At 42.7% G+C, this 18,372-nt stretch overlaps 3 protein-coding genes across 3 annotated transcripts; 1 reads left to right on the plus strand and 2 right to left on the minus strand.

The window, feature by feature from the left end:
* Positions 1-2,586: 2,586 nt before the first annotated feature.
* On the plus strand, positions 2,587-2,829 carry PHALS_06598 (uncharacterized protein; the record flags this gene model as incomplete). The annotated part of the gene is made up of 2 exons (XM_024719916.1): positions 2,587-2,637; positions 2,704-2,829. The coding sequence occupies 2 exons, from the start codon at positions 2,587-2,589 to the stop codon at positions 2,827-2,829; spliced, it is 177 nt and encodes a 58-aa protein (XP_024585167.1).
* A 3,895-nt stretch (positions 2,830-6,724) lies between these two features.
* PHALS_06599 (uncharacterized protein) lies at positions 6,725-7,028 on the minus strand (the record flags this gene model as incomplete). Its single annotated transcript, XM_024719917.1, has 3 exons — positions 6,725-6,757; positions 6,802-6,923; positions 7,010-7,028. 3 exons carry the CDS (start codon positions 7,026-7,028, stop codon positions 6,725-6,727), a joined length of 174 nt encoding a protein of 57 aa, XP_024585168.1.
* A 5,351-nt stretch (positions 7,029-12,379) lies between these two features.
* On the minus strand, positions 12,380-14,092 carry PHALS_06600 (uncharacterized protein; the record flags this gene model as incomplete). Its single annotated transcript, XM_024719918.1, has 1 exon — positions 12,380-14,092. One exon carries the CDS (start codon positions 14,090-14,092, stop codon positions 12,380-12,382), a length of 1,713 nt encoding a protein of 570 aa, XP_024585169.1.
* Between the last annotated feature and the right edge of the window lie 4,280 nt (positions 14,093-18,372).

Consider the following 18,372-nt stretch of genomic DNA (forward strand, 5'->3'; position numbering starts at 1 on the left):
GTGGGTTTCCCACTTATCTTTTGAGACCACAGCTTTGTAGGCAGGACGAAAGAAGTCGCTTTGATACGGCAAGCTATTATCAGCTCGGCAAACTCAAAGCAAAATCTTGAAGTTTGACAATTATATTGAGCGCCATGGGTCATATTTGTAAAGCTATTACTGAATTTCAGGATGCGCAAAAGAAATATTACGATGCAGCAGTTGGATAAAATACGATTGACTTTGCTATGTCTCTATTCATTTTGATGGTACAAGCTTAGAATCTAGAGCCCAAGAGACAAAGGTGTTGTCCGCTACATTTGACTGCCGCATGAACGAGATCGAGTAAAACCTCAGGACATCTCAATGAGACTGCAAAAGTACATTCTGCTATACGAGTAGAAATTTATGACATCTCAATCCGCTATACTCAACGCCCATATCACGATTTTGCTCTGACAGATTATCCACCACGCCGACTGGCCATCGATTGCTTGCTGAACAGTTATGGATACATTAAATTTGTTGCCAAGGAACGAGGTTTGCAAATTGCACTATGAGAGACGATTTTCTTTCGATCCAATTCTCACACTTAAACATATTGCTACAACACAAGATCTCGAAAAGGATTGACTGTATCTTCATTGCTTTTTAGGGTGTTCCTGCTAGTATCGAGATGCCCCATGTTGCTGATAAGGTCGGCAAGATCACAAAGTGGGCATTCTAAGCAGTGTAGCTGGAAGACCTCAGTCATACTACAGAGAAAAACGTATTGCTGCGAGTCCGCCATGAAAGCTGAATCAGGCGATATCCATTTGTTCATTCTATACAGCGCTCACTTATCTGCCTGTCCTTACTCGTTTTAGTTGTTCACGTACTGAAGTGTCGATGTACTTCATCCAGAATATTATATTGGATAAAACATTGTGAGGTAAAACAACCATATTCTATGTATCAAGTAGGTCAGTGTTGCGATACAGCAAATTGGCGAAATAAATGTTCTTTCAAATTATCAATCAAAGCGACACTTGGGCTTGAGAATCCTTGCTCTTAAAGTCTTTAGTAGCGCAGCACACGTCCAAAAGCCGTGCTGTCAGCATCGATAACGAATGACATCACCATTTTGACATAAAACAACTCGTAAGCTTAGCGATACAAAAGCGCATCCGCGTACAAATAAATGCTTAGTCAGTTTAACCTAGCAGGATCGTTTTGCACCTAAAGCGCATTCTGGGTATAGAATGATAATCATCGGGCCATAGAGATGTGGTGACAATGTCGCTGAACGTTTCGAACAAAACGGCTCACAGTGAGCAGCGAACCCTTTACAAGACAAGATCATTTTGCATGACAGGAAGAGCTTTGCTGTCAGCCGGGTATTTTTATTGTGAAGTCTTAACTTGGCGAGATACTAATGCAACATCGAAATCAAGCATATCGGGGTCTGCTCTGCTCAAGGATACCACAGTCGCAGAAGCGTTATGAACGATATGGAATCTCGACTACAAATTCTAAAAGACCAATGCAGAAGCTCACTTGAAAATATCTCAGCATCCTGGACCATCATCTCTTTTGACGCGCATCCGCAGCATTTTGCATTTTCTTGAAGGCTGAAGGTTAAATCGAGTCGTGTCGTCTGTTCAATGAATTCCATTGGTCACGACTGGCCTATTTGTCCTTCGTGTTTGCAGGATCTAATCAAAACAAGAGCCAGAATTTCAACGATCCAAACGTGCGATCTTGTCAACTCTATAGTTTACTTAAGCGCACACATCGAATAATAGCTTATGAGTGTTAAGTGTAAAGGTCAACATCTGGACGAATTTATTGTCACAAAGGTCGATGCTTAGGTCTTAACAGCTTTGCCACCGATCAGGTACCGAATAATCGCCACACCGCTTCCTACTAAAGCTCTCTGTTATGGTCAATCAGTCGTTTTTCGACAAAATTGAGAGCTTTGAACGAAATCTACTATTTTGCAGTACCTCCCTTTTAGAAATACGCTTTAGGATTGGATATCGTAGATTTAAGCTTATTGATAGCATGTACAATATGCCACGTGCACTAAGTTTCTGACGTAAAGCTGGCTCCGATTTAGAAATTTTACGCTAGCACATCAAACCATTTTCCTGAAAAGCATATTTGGCGTCACACTTTATCGAGATAAAAGCTATCAAAGAAAACAAAATAAATTAGCTTGAAAACCAGGTCAGTTGCATGCCAATTTCTTCGATCTAGGAGAATGTGCTACGTGATTACAATATTTGAACTTGTAATCACGCCGTGGTACATCTTTAATGAATGATGTAGTATGCTTTAAAGTAATTGATCTTAGTTTTTCAACCCCTCCCACTTAATTTGAGCTGGGAGTCAATAGCAGCGAGCACAACCGCGACGAATGATGAGGTCAGCCCTGTCATCGCCACCATCAGAGTCATTTTGTTGTCCAACCTGGTCACAACTTTATGCGTCTCCTTCCGGCGACTGCCACGTCCGAAGGAAAACATTCCCACCTAGTGTAGAAATTGAAGACTATAATTCCTTCGGCTACTCAGCTTCACTCATTAAGGTTCTATTTGGTTGATAGTCGCAAACTCGTAAGCTACTATGCTTAGTACAGTGCAAGCGTCACTTGGTTTTACAGACTTGGCCGTACCGGTACAAGAAAAAACCATAGCACTGAGTCATTTTAACCGAGACCCACAGTTGCCTTTTTCGATAGAGGATTGTTTTGGAGACCCAGATGTTGAGTATTTCCGATCCGTCTTACCAGAGCGCATCATGGTTTATATACTGCTAGTGGCAATTCAGAATACTCCTGTTTCTTTCTCTGTCAGCCTCGCGGAGTGAATATCCGAATGCGCCTTTTGTCTAAGTCGAGATAAGCAAAAAGCTCTAAGCATTGTCAGGCCATGGTTCGTGGCGCCCTTGCTAGGCCATACTTGATGCAATGGAGTTGCCGTGCAGAAAGCTTTATTCTTCCACGGTCCGCGTACAGAAGATAGAAAACTACTAGGAGATGAATTGAGAGCATCCAAGACAGTAAACACTGTCAGCTTGCTCTGCCTTTCAGACAAGATCTTGTAAATATGTAATACTACTTTTTATTGTAAAACCGTTAGCCTTTAACGTACGGCTAGCAGTCCATGTGTACATCGGACCTCTCCTTTTCGGAGCCCTGTAATATCTGTAGATATAGAAATTTAATACTTATTTGTATTTCCAATTGGACCAAGTGTAGTGTGACCTTTATGCATCTGTACCGACTTGTAATTACTACAAGTGTGCCAAACGTACAAGAGTTAAATACATATGAATAAAGCGCTTTAACAATTACACCCCCTAGTAATATTTGGATCACACAATGGGGCTTACTTTGATTTGTAAATTTAGATGTTGCGCTAAAAAGACCGCTCCAAAAGCAACCACTGCGCTTGAACTTTCGCTTCACACTCCTTTCTTCACAGTATATTTGCACCAAAAGCCGTTCCCACACCACATAAAACGGCCCAACGAGCCCCCGCCAATTGCGCAGTCTTCGCAAACGACGGGCTTAAAGGAATTCTTAGATGCTAAGTAGTTTATAATGAGAATGACCTCAGTGACGTTCCGAGTCCTGAGAGACACCTTCGCTCTCACCCGGCGATTTATGGTCCAGCATTTCCAAAAAACGCTTACCACGCTTAACCTCATAGTGGCACGGATACCGCATTACGTGCCTTTCTCATTGGCGAGAATTGTTTGGACACCCGCCGACAAATTAATTCGTTACACCAAACAAAACATGATCCGAGCTGTCCAGCTTGCTTAACTGCAAGCACAAGAATCAAAGCGTTTAATGTGGGTCTTCTACTCACACCAGCATCTTTCATGAAGGATGTTCCTTGGACAGTAAAAGTTTGTAAAAGTGCAGATATAGCGATATCAAAGCATTTAGCTGCACACATGTACCTTTAGCTTAACTCAAGACGTGGTGTGTTATATACATTATCCTCGTGATATTCAGCGTGTAATGATGCCTCACAATAATTTATTTTGAAACAGGATACTTCACAAGGAGCATGATACACCTCTGTGTGGCTACCCAGAAGGGGCTAGGCATACCGCACGACGGTGCGCTATGTATTGATTGCTCAACAAGCATTCGCGGGCCGTCACATATATCACACATATGAGACCTATTGGCGGATGGAAGCTTGTTGGAACCTGCGGTACCTTTGACCAGCTTCCCACTTTCGGCGAACTGTTTGCAGCCCAGCGATATGATTTCTTTGTCTTTCAAAAGACGTGTCCGGTATACCGATATTTGTGGTTTAGTGAATGGTCTGGATAAGAAGGTTCGTCTTTCTGCTCTCTGCATCAATTTGGATGGTGCGGATACAATCTTGACGCTCCTGAACGAATTTTTTTGACAACACAGCTTGCTTACACTATTGTATTGGATAGCGATCCGTGCTTTACAGCGAAGTCCTGGCAAACATTCTTCAAGATACTCGAAGCCAGATTAAAGTTGCTAGTCGCTGATCGTTTGCAGATATATGACCAGACGGAACGCGGAACGCTTTCATAGTGTTGTGGAGGATTCTGACTCTCGAAACCTTGTTATCCAGATTATCACCGATGCAACCTATGTTGCGTCGAGCCTAACGCTGTACGGATTGCCTAATTTAATGGCAAAGGTACCTTTGTGACATGCGGCACTTCATAGGCGGAACACTACCAACCACAAAATTAAGCCGACCCAGATTGTACCTTACCGAAAAAGTATCTTCGGCAAAGAAGTTTTTTTTGCCATTCTTCGTCAGAGTTGAGATGACGGCGTCGCTATGCTTAACAACACTTGAGATCTTCATATTTTTTTCTACTTAAAGTCAACTATTTGCTGAACTTGACGAGGACAAACTTCGTTGAGGGTAGCTTCTTGTTCTCAACATTGTTCTATTATAATATTTTTAGCTAGCGAGATGAAACGCAACCACGCGCTGTGCCCAGTGGCATCTGCTTAGTGTACAACGCAGCCTACGTCAAGGGGTGAATGTCATTGAAGCCGTAAATTGCCAATTTGGATTCGAAATAACCAAAATCCGGACATACATGCCACCTTCTTTCCGAGGTTTTATGACGCCTCTTACATCGTATCCCAGCGCCCATTTAACAACCTTTTACAGCGATTGATGAGGGGCCTTAAGTTTGTACTGTACATGTGCAAGTTGTAAGTTAGACCAAACAACTCTTGCAAGTCGGTTCTGAACAGAGGCACTGGCTAAGTTACAATTGTTTACATCTGGTTTGCCCGCAGGCCCTGATTCACAATCAAGCAGCACAGAAATAGGTCATCGCTGGCCAAAGACACACTTCTCTATATTTGCAAGTCCACTATTCAAGCATGTCTACTCGAGCACCGCTAGCAAGTATTTTTTATTGATGGCATTCTTCATCCAATTCTATTTCCTGTGCCTACACGTTACGGACAGACATATCTTCAAGATGGAGTCTGAATGCGGCGATGTAATATAACCAGTCGATAGAACCGCCACTTTGGCGTAACCAGCGATATCTAGAGCATCCTCTTCAATTTACCTCAATAGCAGTTGCTAAAATCAATCTCCCTAGACAAGGGCAACGATGAAAATGCAGCCGGCCATGCATGAACAATTCGCCACTTGCCGTTCACCATTTCAAGCACATATAGTCGGATCCGTGTGTCAATGGTTTTTTTTCTCATCGAACCCGGTTCGTACTTTGAACGGAAGCGAGCAGCAATATCGTCACACATTTCTTTGCGGTTGTTTCATTGCCTTGTGATGCAGTGAATGGCTTCGGGAAACAAGACAAATTCATGAGGCACCTTACATGGATTATACGGTTGGTGAATCACACAGCACCACTTCGTAGTGAAGACAAGAGGAATAGCTGGATCCAAACGGATAGCTGTCTCATTTCCGCAGTCAGTGCCTCACGAGTGTACTCATTAAATATTTATTCATGATTGATGGTAAGCTCAGCTTCTCCTTCGGTTTTATCCGTACATATTGGTAAAATCATAGTGTTGCGGTTACTTGCATATAGTATCAACGGGATTATTCTTCCAGCTCTACGTTTTTTTGCCGAGTGAATTGATGGAAGACATGTATACCAATGTTTCTCAGATCGCGAGTGATGATCTTTTTCACATCCTTACCGTTAACCACTACTGTCCGATACGAACGGCACATTCCACAGTTGCGCTCACTGAATAAAACTGTCATATCGTGAAAATGTAATCTTTTTTTGTAAGGGCTAGGCTGTTTATTTGCAATTTACGATCGACTTTCAACCCACTAGTCTTGGAAAGGGAGATTGTAACACCCGGTCGCTACTAGCTTTAGCACAAGGGACAGCAAATTACAATCTCTTTTACCGTTCTGCCAGAAATACACTTTGAGATCCACGATATCACATCGTCTTTTCTATCTCAACAGATATACACTCCGAAGACTGCGATATACAGTTACCTTTCTCCGTCTCATTCCGAGTGAGCGGCTTAATGGCAATACAGCTTTCATGCTTTGCTTGAGGGACCTGGAAATAACGTTGCGATTACTGTGAACACTCATGTTCTTCACGGAAGCTTTCGCAGCTTTGCCCGCGCCAAAAAGCGCGTATGCCTCCAGGCAGTTGTACACAGCTCCATCAGGATAGTTGTGTGTGGCGCCCAAACTTAGTTTTCCGGTTAAGCGATGGATGCAATCCATCCATACCTATCTTAAACCCTGGTCAAAAATAAGGCTATTGGTTCCTGGTATCAAAGTCATCAGACATCACTCGAAGGTCTGACATTACCTCAGGTATATTTTTATGTGTCTTTCTCGCAAGATGAACGGACAACTGCACGTCGTGAGTAAGTATAGCCGTTTCTGTATCTACCAGGACTGTCTTAAACTTTACAAACCCCAGCACCTTTTCTTCACGACAACAAAAAATCCTCTATGACGTTAAGATCAAGAACCAACAATCCGCCATCCTTCATTATTAGTGCAGGGCTGTTTACCATTGACTACAACCTCCATCAGGAACAATAAATTTTTGCAGACTGCCCTAGCCTATTATGCTTGGTAGACCGACCTTCTTTACATAAAAAGAGAGCATAAAAAGTACGTAAAGCGCGGATATTTTATAGTCTCGTAAATAACTTTTGCTCTTCAGTAATACTGAAATTTACCGCCTCTGGTGTGCTCATGAATCTTACAGTATCAGCACTTGATCCTGCCTTCGCGGCACATATATTATGCTCCATTTGTTAAGCGACACTTACGCTACCTCGTAAGAGGCTTACTGCGACTTACACTTTATATTGTTTAGATTGGAGGGACAGGCGCTATTGCGGCAATTAAATTTCCTTAGCACCTGGACATAGTCTGCCAGTCCACGACTATCTTGACGGATAGTTAAGAAATTGCCTTATAAGTCAGTGAATACACTATCAACATTTTTCGCTTTAAATTAGCACACGCTACGGACGTTTATTTACCGATGTATCGTACCGCGACCGCCTAGCTCGGTGGTCGCAAACAAGAGGCACTATGACTACGTTTGAAACTAGACCAAATAGATGACTTTATTTATTTTCATTATCTAAAGTAAGAGATTGATACCGTCCTGGTTGCAAACTCAACATCTGCAGCTTCTCAATAGAAGCCATCTGTGCCTTTAACATCGCCCAGTTGTGGCACTTCCGAACTCGCTTCATCCGCGCATTCCCGAAGACATCAAACGATTCCACGCGAGCGATTACAGTCCGGAACTTTTGCAGCGAGTTCCTTGATCGCATCAGAACCCAGGATAGACAAATACTTGTTAAGTATGTCCACTTGATCTGGGGACAGGTATCTGAGCAAATCATGTTTGATCCCCGCAGATGGCACATTTATCCTACGACTAGGACGAGGGATTATGCATTGGTGATACCAAGTGCAGCGAGGATGCTGTGCACTTCAGAGAAAGTTTTCTCTCAACGCCCTCGTGCAGGAAATAACTTGGTGCTCCTTCCTTGAGTCTCGAGCATATTAAGCACAGTTAGTTCACACTGCTTTTTAGAGCCCATACTTTTTAAATCAATATAATTTAGAAAAAACTATTTGTCTATCTGTTTTTTCTATGTATAGTGATAAAAACGCTCTTTACTATGTGAAGTGCAGCTTGCAAATTGGTTTGACCCGGACCCTCCGTTTTGAAGTTCAATTATCATTAAATTATTGATATTTTGGTACTTATGAAGTTTCACGTTTTCATCAAGTACGATACAAATTACATACAATTGCACCATATCGTTTCTACTACAATTGCGTCAATTGATAGGGTGGAGACGACCAGTAAATGTGGTCGCTATCTCCGATTTTGGGAGAGATTCAACGGACGATACCCTCACAGGTAAAACAGATTTACTAGGATCAAGTCGTTGGAATGACAACAGGTGCTACAAAATGGAACCTGATTGCCTCGTGGATTCCGCCTTGATTAATACAATGACAATCTGATCCTACGGGCAGAACCAAGAGCCTTTTAAGTCCTTGACATTTAGGAGTGATATATTTCAAAAAAGTATTTATATTTACTATTTGATTCTTTATCGACAAGGTATACATAATGATGAAGCATACAATAACCCAGTCCATGTTCTCTTTGAAGTCACTCTGAAAGTAATATCATCCTCAAGTACATGTATTAATCATGGTACTTCATCACAAAACTTCATATTGTACATTTGAACTTTGCTCTGGCACCAGTGATTGTTTATGAATATTTAATTGAGTACGCACCCCATTTTAGTTATCAGCATGGCGTCAAAGATATACAAAAACGTCTAAGACAATAGATTATATGAATTTTGGTCGCACCTGCTTTGTTATAAGCCGTTTTTGGGTTATACAGACCCTGCGTCGTCCAGTATGCTAATGTCGTCGCCACATCTCTTACAGAGTACGGCAAGGTGATCACCTTCTTTGCCGAGTTATCTCTAAAGATTAGTGTAAGTCGCGTCGGCTCAATGCTGTGGCGGTAGCGCTTTCGCGTCATATCAACTATTAATTGTTGCATTCCATGATGATTTCGTCACACATAAATGTCGCGATACAAACAGCGCACGAATACAAATAATTTTTGCTGATATTTGCCATATATGCTCTATAGCATAACAAAGATCCTATTAGACCACAATAAGATCAATTGCTGTTTGTTGAGTGCCCAAGGCTTTGACAGAGAGCCCAAATGTCCTAAAACAGCCTGCCGATGCCCTGAACATACAGAGCACATGATTTTGCGATGTAGATAATGTTTATGATTTTTCGTTGACCAGCCTACTCATTAATAGTGGCTGAAGTTATCAGAGATCACGCTATATTAAACCAATAAATACGCTTAACTTCCTGAAGAAAGTGCAACATGTTGTATTATCATAAATTTAAAAGGTCTAATTAGATAAGAAGCGCCATGTTGACGACGAAGTGGTGGTTCTACCACCCCTAAAGCTGAGTTACCATCTACTCTCGGGTGGCGAAAGGATGTAAACCGCTGGAAAATCTCAATCCACGCGAAACGATTGCCAAGTTTGGAAAGGGGGACCAAAAGTCGCCCATCTCAATTCCCACCATGCGCCGAAACTTTTGGAGATAGTTGACATAATTCCGCAACCAAGAGCGTCTACAAAAGTCAGCCGTGGGAGAGTTGAACTTTCCGATGAGAAGGCGGTAGCTCACGCTTACGTGAATCGTTTAGGATATCGGGATACACTACCAGATTCGCAAAAAGGGGAATATTTGCATACAAAGCCTTAGCGTTTTTGAAGTATCCATAACGGCGAGATTGCCATGTCGCCGTTGCCACTTGTAAGTTTACGTCTCCGGCCTTTGGGCTCCCTCGATGGGAGGCAGGGTCGCCCATTGCAGCACGCTTTTTGCTAGCGAGTATCGACCAATTCCTGGCAAATTCGATAATTGATCCTGTATCTCAGTTGGAGACGAGAAAGACTGATTACAACAGGAAATGAAGGAGTTTGGTCGCTACAAAGTCGTCTGCGTTGTGCTATGTACTTTGCAAAGTCTAACATTAGTCGATGTTTTGGTCGGATATCCGTCGCACTGAAACTGGCCTGCAAAGCTGAATAACGGCGAAACGAGATATTTTGCTCACTCAAGGCGTGAATAGAGTACAACACCCTTTGGCGCACACGCCAGCACAGAATACCAGTACATCCTTCGTTCAGATACTCGTTTATCATCTCTTGCTGTTCAAAGTGCAGACTGTTTGTTGTCTGGAAAGTGATGACTTATGGATTTAAAAGGCTTGCGTGGCGTGGGCGGTAGGCCCGCAAATACATGTGTAGCCTCAGCACGGCGAGTAACCTCTGATAGTTAAACGGCATAGTCATGACGTGAAAACTCGGCAAGAGTTGTGGTGACTCTTGCGCTTGCAGTAGAGCAAACTTGGGTCCTTATTTCATGTCCGAGTCACTATTGTCGATCTGGGCATCGTCATGAGCCTAACGACGGAGTATCGCAACAAGACCAGACATAGCACTGAGATCATCCCTCGTACAGAGGCGATTGAATCGCGGTAAGCGCCTTCTCTTCTCCGCGTAAACGTAAAGATACTGAGTCATGACTCGGAGCATCGCTGTGATCGCTTTCATTGGAAAACGTTTCGGCCCACCCACCATTTTCGCTTTAGCGGCCTCGTTCGCCTTGCTGAGTTATGTTATGGTTTACACGGGCGAGACCTCAGATGCGATTACGCCTGTAGGAGCAAACACTATAGAGTGCGATGAATGGAGAGAAACTTGTTTGCAGTGGGTGCTCGTTATGTGCTAGTTCTGCGCAAACTTATAAAACAGCTAAAGAAGTTTAAGCCCCAGTGTAATCCACATCTTGGTGGAAAAGCACGTTTACATTCGTGCATAACAATGACTTTCACAATCAAGCGAAACTTACATTATACATTTGTGTAATAATGCGAACGGTGGACGCGAACTTTAAGTCGGACCTTTCTCTGTTGCAATTATTGTAGACAGTAAAACATATGTGTTCACTCTTAGTTTGAACTAAATAAATGTCCTTCTTGAACTAGGAGGGGTCCATAGCTTTATGCTTCTGCTGTGTTCTACAGATCTTTACATTCAGTCTTGTTGTCATGTCAAAACTATTTTTTTGTATTCTGAGCTCTCTACCCTTGACAATTGCTTCAAATTTGTGTACAAGCAGATCATTCACTAAAAACACAACGTAGAGTGCCTTTATTAGCGCCAACACTTACCGTTGATAGAAGATAGAAGAGAATTGCTTGACAAGGTGTAAGAACCAAATTTTGAGCATATAATTGTTTCTGATCTTATTTTTGCCGTCATTGGCATATATAGCTGGTGAAGCATGTTTAATCATCAGAAGCGCTTCATTCTAAGTAGATAATTTCTATCGCTCTTGCTTTAAAGCACGCTTCATTCTAAGCAGATAATTTCTATCTTATATCGCTCTTGCTTAGTCTCAACAAATTGTGCTTTAGCTTCTCGTGTCAATGCGTTGAGAAAGCGTTGACACGAGAAGCCAAAGCATCAAGACTACAATCTCCGACGCCAAGGGTCATGCTCATTCCGATCGGTGACGATGAGTAGTCATCGAGCTTAATTTAAGTGTTTGGACAACGGTTATGACGTGCTTTGTTATAATCAAAGTACCCACAAGCAAACAAAAGCGTCTCATGAATACGGACATCATCCTGCTCACGAATGTAATACTGCATACACTTTGATCAGTCAATTTCGCCACTGCAACGAAAAAATATGGGAAGGTGATGTAAAGATACACGGCAACAGAAGTGAAAACTATCAAACAAAAGCGTCAGAGGCGACGTATAGAACAGTTAGGTGTTGACGCTATTAAGTGCAGACCTTAAAGGTGTAACACCCGGTAATGCCAGCATTAAAATGCCTGACTTAAACATGTATATTCAGCTAAAGAAACTCGAAATGTTTGTTAGACTTCATATTGAATTTGTAATCAGTAAGTATCCAGTTGTTCTTCCGATATTGTCTTTCGAACTGGTCCTTCCCTATAGAGCCCGACAGCACATGAAAGCAGCTGTCAATATGAAGTTAAAACTTGAAGAGGCTTACAGTTGATTTCTGAACAGGTGAAAGCTGGTTAGATGGCGTCAGGGCGCAATATCCAAGATTACGATCATATGGACTTAAATAAAACCAACAAGGATCGCACAAATACATTCGATCAGACGTATTTTTACCTTCGCCACAGCGTCCATTTTAAAGGAACTCTCGCTGTGTAAACACATAGGAATCTGATGTTGGAACCTTCAGTATAATCTTCTAATTCAAAAGAATAGCCTCAAAACTGTTCTACATGATAACAACATGCTATCTATTCTTGGCATCAATAGCACCATTCATGAGCATATTTTCAACACATCGTTGGCGTTTATTCCAAAGTCGACGATAGCATGGCGCAACCAACTCGGCAAGGCCATGAATATGCTGTCGACTCTGCTCAGCCGAGACGCCACAGAGTTTAGGCATTAAATATGAACAAAGCTGTAAAATACTCGAAAGCTCTCCTGTTGAGCTATGGAGTGGCTCAAGTAGACCCCAACCACAGTCACGAATTTCAACGCTCTTGGCATTTCCGTGGGGTATACGATTGGAACAATCAGCAACTGACTCCCAAACAAACACAACACGACCAGTATCTCGATCAACCACACGTCGAATTACGCATCGCACAATAAATCCACTATCTGGTCCACGATGTTGTCGTAAAGGCATCGGACTTTTAAAGCACAAAGTATCACTAGTTGATCCCCCAACTACAGTCGCTTCAGACTCCGCTTCCATGCACTGCCAGACTGCAGCAGCACATGATTGAATATCAAAAGGTAAGATTTTGGCATCTTTCACCTCCATTACAGGTCCACGACGTTCATCAAGGATCATTTGTGTTTCTTGCAGTTCCTGTTTATCTCGTATGAAGCCACCTTTTCGAAATACCGTTTCCATTTCTGCTAGTCGCGCTTCTAAACCCGAAGCTAACGAGGCAAATACGGCCGTTTCTTCAGCATCACTTGCACGAGGTTGCTTCACTCCAAGTACAACAGCTGATGTCTCGATGTCCGGGCCTGAACTCATCGAAGATTTGCATCGCTTTCGCAAGAGTTTCTCCAGTCCTTTTGAAATCTTTAATTGCTCTTGAATTAAACCTTTAAGACGCAAGTTTTTCATCTCTGCTTTACTCTTTTCTTCTTTCTGATGCTGAGCCATGCGCTCCCACACGGGAAAAACTAGTAGTCCACTTGTTGATTCTCCAGCAGTCTCGAGCCCCCCTGAGGAATACATAACAGTACCTTCGGTCTTGATTCTACCATTTGTTTTAGCGGAGATGAGTCGCTGTTTACTCTGAGGCATTCGTGATCTCAAGTGCTCTAACTCACGCTGAAGCTCTTGCACCTGTGCACGAAGTCGTGTCAGCTCATCTTTTTGACGTTTACGAGAATTGTTCACTGTTCCCGAAGCACTAATCCCACGGCTTCTCTTGAGCGGTCTTTGAGCCATTGATTGCATTGACTGAGTAGGAAGTAGCGATACAGTCCGTGTTACAGGCGATCGTTCCGATGGACTCTTACTTGTCGAAAGTGAAGGATTCGAGTACTTCTGCACTATATTACGCGTTGGGAAAGTAAAACGCTGATCAGCACAAACCGAGGGAATTCTTATCGTTGGTAGAGACGGCAATGGCGAAGTCCCCGTTGAATGGTCTCTCTGTGGTCGTAAAGAAGGTAGTGGAGATCGCTGGTGTGTACCATTCGTACCGGCACGAGCTAAGAGTTCAACGATCGTTAGAGCTGTTGAATTACGACGTTCAGCTTCATCACTACTTTCATCACTTTGTGAAGAAATAGTTAAGGGTGTGAAGGTACTTTGGTTACTACCCGTGGGTGTCGAACGCAATTTAAGCGGCGGAAAGACTGCTGGACTGGCCATTGAAGGGTGCGTTGCAACAGATGACTCGGAGGAGACAGACACGATTGAGATCTTCCGTCTCGTAGCTTGCGATTGTTCAAATGTTGGGCTATCCATAGCTTATCGTGAGATGGCGGTGCATGCACTAGGAACCACAAAAAGAAGAGGAAGGAAGACGTTCTGTGCCCAAACCCGAGATGATGATGCCAACAAGTATACAGCCTGGAAAAGGATAATCACACGGCTTTTCATCAAATATTGTAGACTCTTTAAATCGATCTTGATCTGTTTTAAGCAGATGGTTAAAGTGTAAACATCCGGGGTTTTCAAATATGATGGGGATGGACGAAAGTATGGAAAAAAGAGCGTGACCCAACTGCCGATTGCAAAGTGTACGGTATATGTACAGTAATCCAAACGACGGTGACTCTAGAGTTTAGTGGAATGTATACCAGAGTGTCCTGTCCCACGTGTTGTGTACAGTATAAGATTGACATGATATTGTGAAACGAAACATAGAGAGTTGGAATTTATTTGGAATGATAATCCTTTGCTGTTTATTGGTTACTTTTGCTGATGAAGTGAACAAAATGGTCATTTTGAATGTGAAGATCAACGCACTAGTTACTTGTACAAAGATGTTGGTCTATTCGACACATACGAGCGATGTATCATTGTCATTCGGTGGCCAACAAATGAAGAGATTGTCGTGCATCATTCCCTATTACTTGTTAACATTGTTGAAAAATGATAGATGGTATAGATCTATCGTTGCTGATTCGTGGACTTAAATTTAAATACAGACGTAAATTTTTAACAACTTCTCACTGTTGCTTACGCCAGCGGCTGTACCTATTCGCGGCAGCGACAAGTGCCTCAAGAAACGTTTATTTCTGCCATTATTGGAATCAGTCGACATTATCGTCCTTGTCGCCGTGAATATCAGCTTAGAAGTTTTAAAGCTTTTACGGAACGTTTGAATTAATCAAACTATTTCCGGTCACCACAAAGGGCGATAGATGCCAACAAATCGCTCTTTTAAACTTACAAGATGGTTTCAAGCGAGATCTTACTTAAAGGCGTCATCAACTACCATATGGAATTCGATTATTTGTATGAGAGTAGTTATATAGCAGTTTCAAGTAGATATACTTTACTTTTGTTGATGAGGCTTCTTTTCGCAATATTATAAGCTATTGAAGGGTAACTAGACTCTTATCTTTGTAGCGAAGATGGAAGATTATGCAAGAGAGAAGGCTAGGTTTAGTCTCAAACTTGATTTATTTAATATCATAGTAATAACAGAAGCACATGGCATTAGACATTACCAACGAGCAGCATGTTTGGGCATGAGCCCCACATCAATGTGCGATAGTGTTGACTACATCATCTATTTCGCTATGGGTCAGCGAGTTTTTCAAGCGGCTCACGACTTTTAGCGGCGGTGATTTTCAAAGATGATGTGGCATCATATGAATGACCGTAATAGTTGATATTTGATGGTTCAGGACATTCAATCGTCGTTTTACATAACAACTATATACCTCTATCAGTTCTACCAGTGAGTTTCATCTGTTCATATTATCTACACAATGTTTTGTCCTCAATTCCGACGTAACTTCAAAGTAAAAGCTTGATGGTTGATGACAAGAGGTTGTGTTTACGTCACAGCATCATTTATTACCGAATGCTGGTCGCCAATTACCTATAACTCTTTTATAAAATTTCTGAAACTCTATATTATAGGAGATTTAAATGCATTTGTAAACTTCTAAATTGCTGGGAAAAAGACCCAATAGTTTCTTTTTGCTAATTATTACAAAGAATATAAGAAACGAATACTGTAATTACTTCAGCTCTATACTATATTGTAATTGTTATGGTGCTCAAGAGCTGCGAAGCAGACGCTAATATGTCCCACTCTTTTGGAAAGGACTGCATACTTCGTGTCGTCCTACATATCATCCGTTAAACTGCAGGGAACCAACACGATCGCATGATATACCAAAGCACTACACCTCTAGATACCACCATTGAAAACATAGAGAACAGTAAAATCGCCTTTTACCGAGTTGTATTCACACAGCACGAAAGCTCATATCGATTTTAAATCGAGATGTACCGCCGGCAAAATACCTGCCGTCAAAAATGCGTATCCTAGCCTTTATTTTAAAAGCGCAGCAACATGAAGTAGATGGGCTATCTGTGGCAACCCAAGCGAACCGAGTGGCCGATAACATGTCTGGTGTTAGACATGAGAAGATCGATTATACAACTATATGTCTGTCACATCGATTAGATTTACATTTTCTCGTTTAAACAGACAAACTTGACCAAGGTGAAGCATACTCTGACCTACGAGAAAATCGAACCCTCAATCGAGAAAGTGGAGCCTTTTTGATAAAAGGCTCGATTTTCTTAAGATACAGAGTTGGTTACACGTTGACTGGAATTTTCTGTGGAGTTTCTAGCTAGAGCCCCCGTCGAAGATTCCTTTCTCATAAATTACAGACCAGATCATGCATCATTACGGCAGACTAATTTGGAATATGATGTGGCAACTTTAGGACGAAGATCCAGCACCAGAATAAACTCATTCACTTTCCAGCCCATCTGAAGCTTAATAGTCTCGTCCAAACCATTATTCACCACAACGTCCATTCCCGTATACGCGCACTGAATAATCCCTCAGGATTGGTATGTCCTGCCACTGGAAGTTCAGAGTAAATATGAGTCTGGCAAGGTAAGGTCATTCCTTGGCTGTCAAGGATACGCACGATATCACGGAAACGTGGCTGGTATAAGTCGACAACGCCTTAGATATCGTTGCAAAAGGAGTAAGATTCAGCATCAGACAAAGATACGGTCGGATTGAGCTCCATGGAGGCATGAAAACGCTACACTTAAGTTTACAAGGCACAGTCGCGTGACAATGACGCGTCGACTTCGCAACTTTAAGGCAAAAAGTGGTATGGCGAACCTTCTAGACTCTTTTAATCAGCTGGTTGATGGATCGCGCCAGCTAATGGTATTTCTCAGCAGTCTGTCGTCAAAAGATGATTTGACTTTATTGGTTGTAGAAAATACGAAGGACATCACATCAACTACAGTGAAGGAAAAGATGTCTAATCAACCAGAGAAGCCACAATCGATCGAATCTCTGGCTAAGCCATCGAAATAGCCAACCCGCTTGATCATAAGTGTTTTAGCTGGCTTGTCGTGGCGAATCTTCAGGCCCAAAATAAACTCTCTTTGCCCAGCTTCTTTGTAACGGGATTACACGTACCCTGGTAACAGGGTACGTGTCACACGAGATGGGAATGGTGTGACTGCGCCCAAACAAGAATACGGTATGTGGCTGGATAGCCAGTAGTTTTGCATGTATTTAGTTTCTTACTATACATATTGAGGATAATCTATACATTTAAAATTAGGCGGTCTAGCCGCAGATAAAAATAAAAAATCAGCTTTGAATTTCAAACGGAATAGTAATTAGTCTTGGGTTAAGGCAATAATTACTTTTGGAATAAGCGGATTGCGATCTGCTAACTCGTAACGCTACTGCAGCCCCGCTGCACTTGGTAGCACTTGTAGTCAATCAACACCTGAGTCGTATAGACTAATCCTATGTGAGGATGGAAGAATTTTCCGTTTTGCCCCAGGGTATGCAGGAAGGGCTTAACAAGCTGATGTTCTTGCTTGGCCCTGAGGGCGTGCAGCATTTCGCGGCGCAAGGCCCCGAGGCAATCGGTGCGCGTCTAGAGGCGCTTTCATATTACGAAAACGCGCAGCTAGAGCACCTGCAGCAGAAGATGTCTGCATCATTTGCGTATATGACGCCACCGTCCGTGACGGAAGATTTTCCTCGCCCTAAGCCGCTCAAAGTGAGCGTTAAGGTCTTTGAGGGGAAGGATGGAGAGAATCCCCTGCTCTGGATGAGAGAAGACGAGATGGCCATCGCATCCGCCATGCTCCAGACCGAGCAACAGCGCGTAGCGCTAGCCATCTAAAAGCTCGATGGTCGAGCGCGAGAATGGGCACTGACGTGCGGCATTTCGGTCGAAGCTGCGTTACCGTCCTGGTCGCCACCTAATCAGGCGTATCGCGTGCTATCGCGTTTCTTTGCCACCCGACAGGTCAACAAGAATTTGGTGGACTTTGTCCAAGAGGTTCGCACTCTCATAAAGAGATGGTAGCAGTTACCCTGCCGGAGGTGGTCACAGTGACTGTCTTGATGGAAGGCCTCCGCACTGGCGTGACCAGAATGGAAGTCTTCCGTGTGCATCCATCTTCGTTTGAAGAGGCCGAATTCAATTTCAGGTCGGCACGACTTGATTGAAATGCACACTCCAACAGCTCGTCGAGCGGGCCTATGCCCATGGATCTCAGCTTTGCTG

The sequence above is a fragment of the Plasmopara halstedii genome (genome assembly GCF_900000015.1).
Source record: "Plasmopara halstedii genome assembly, contig: Scaffold_3060, whole genome shotgun sequence".
NCBI classification, from domain to species: Eukaryota; Oomycota; class Peronosporomycetes; order Peronosporales; family Peronosporaceae; genus Plasmopara; species Plasmopara halstedii.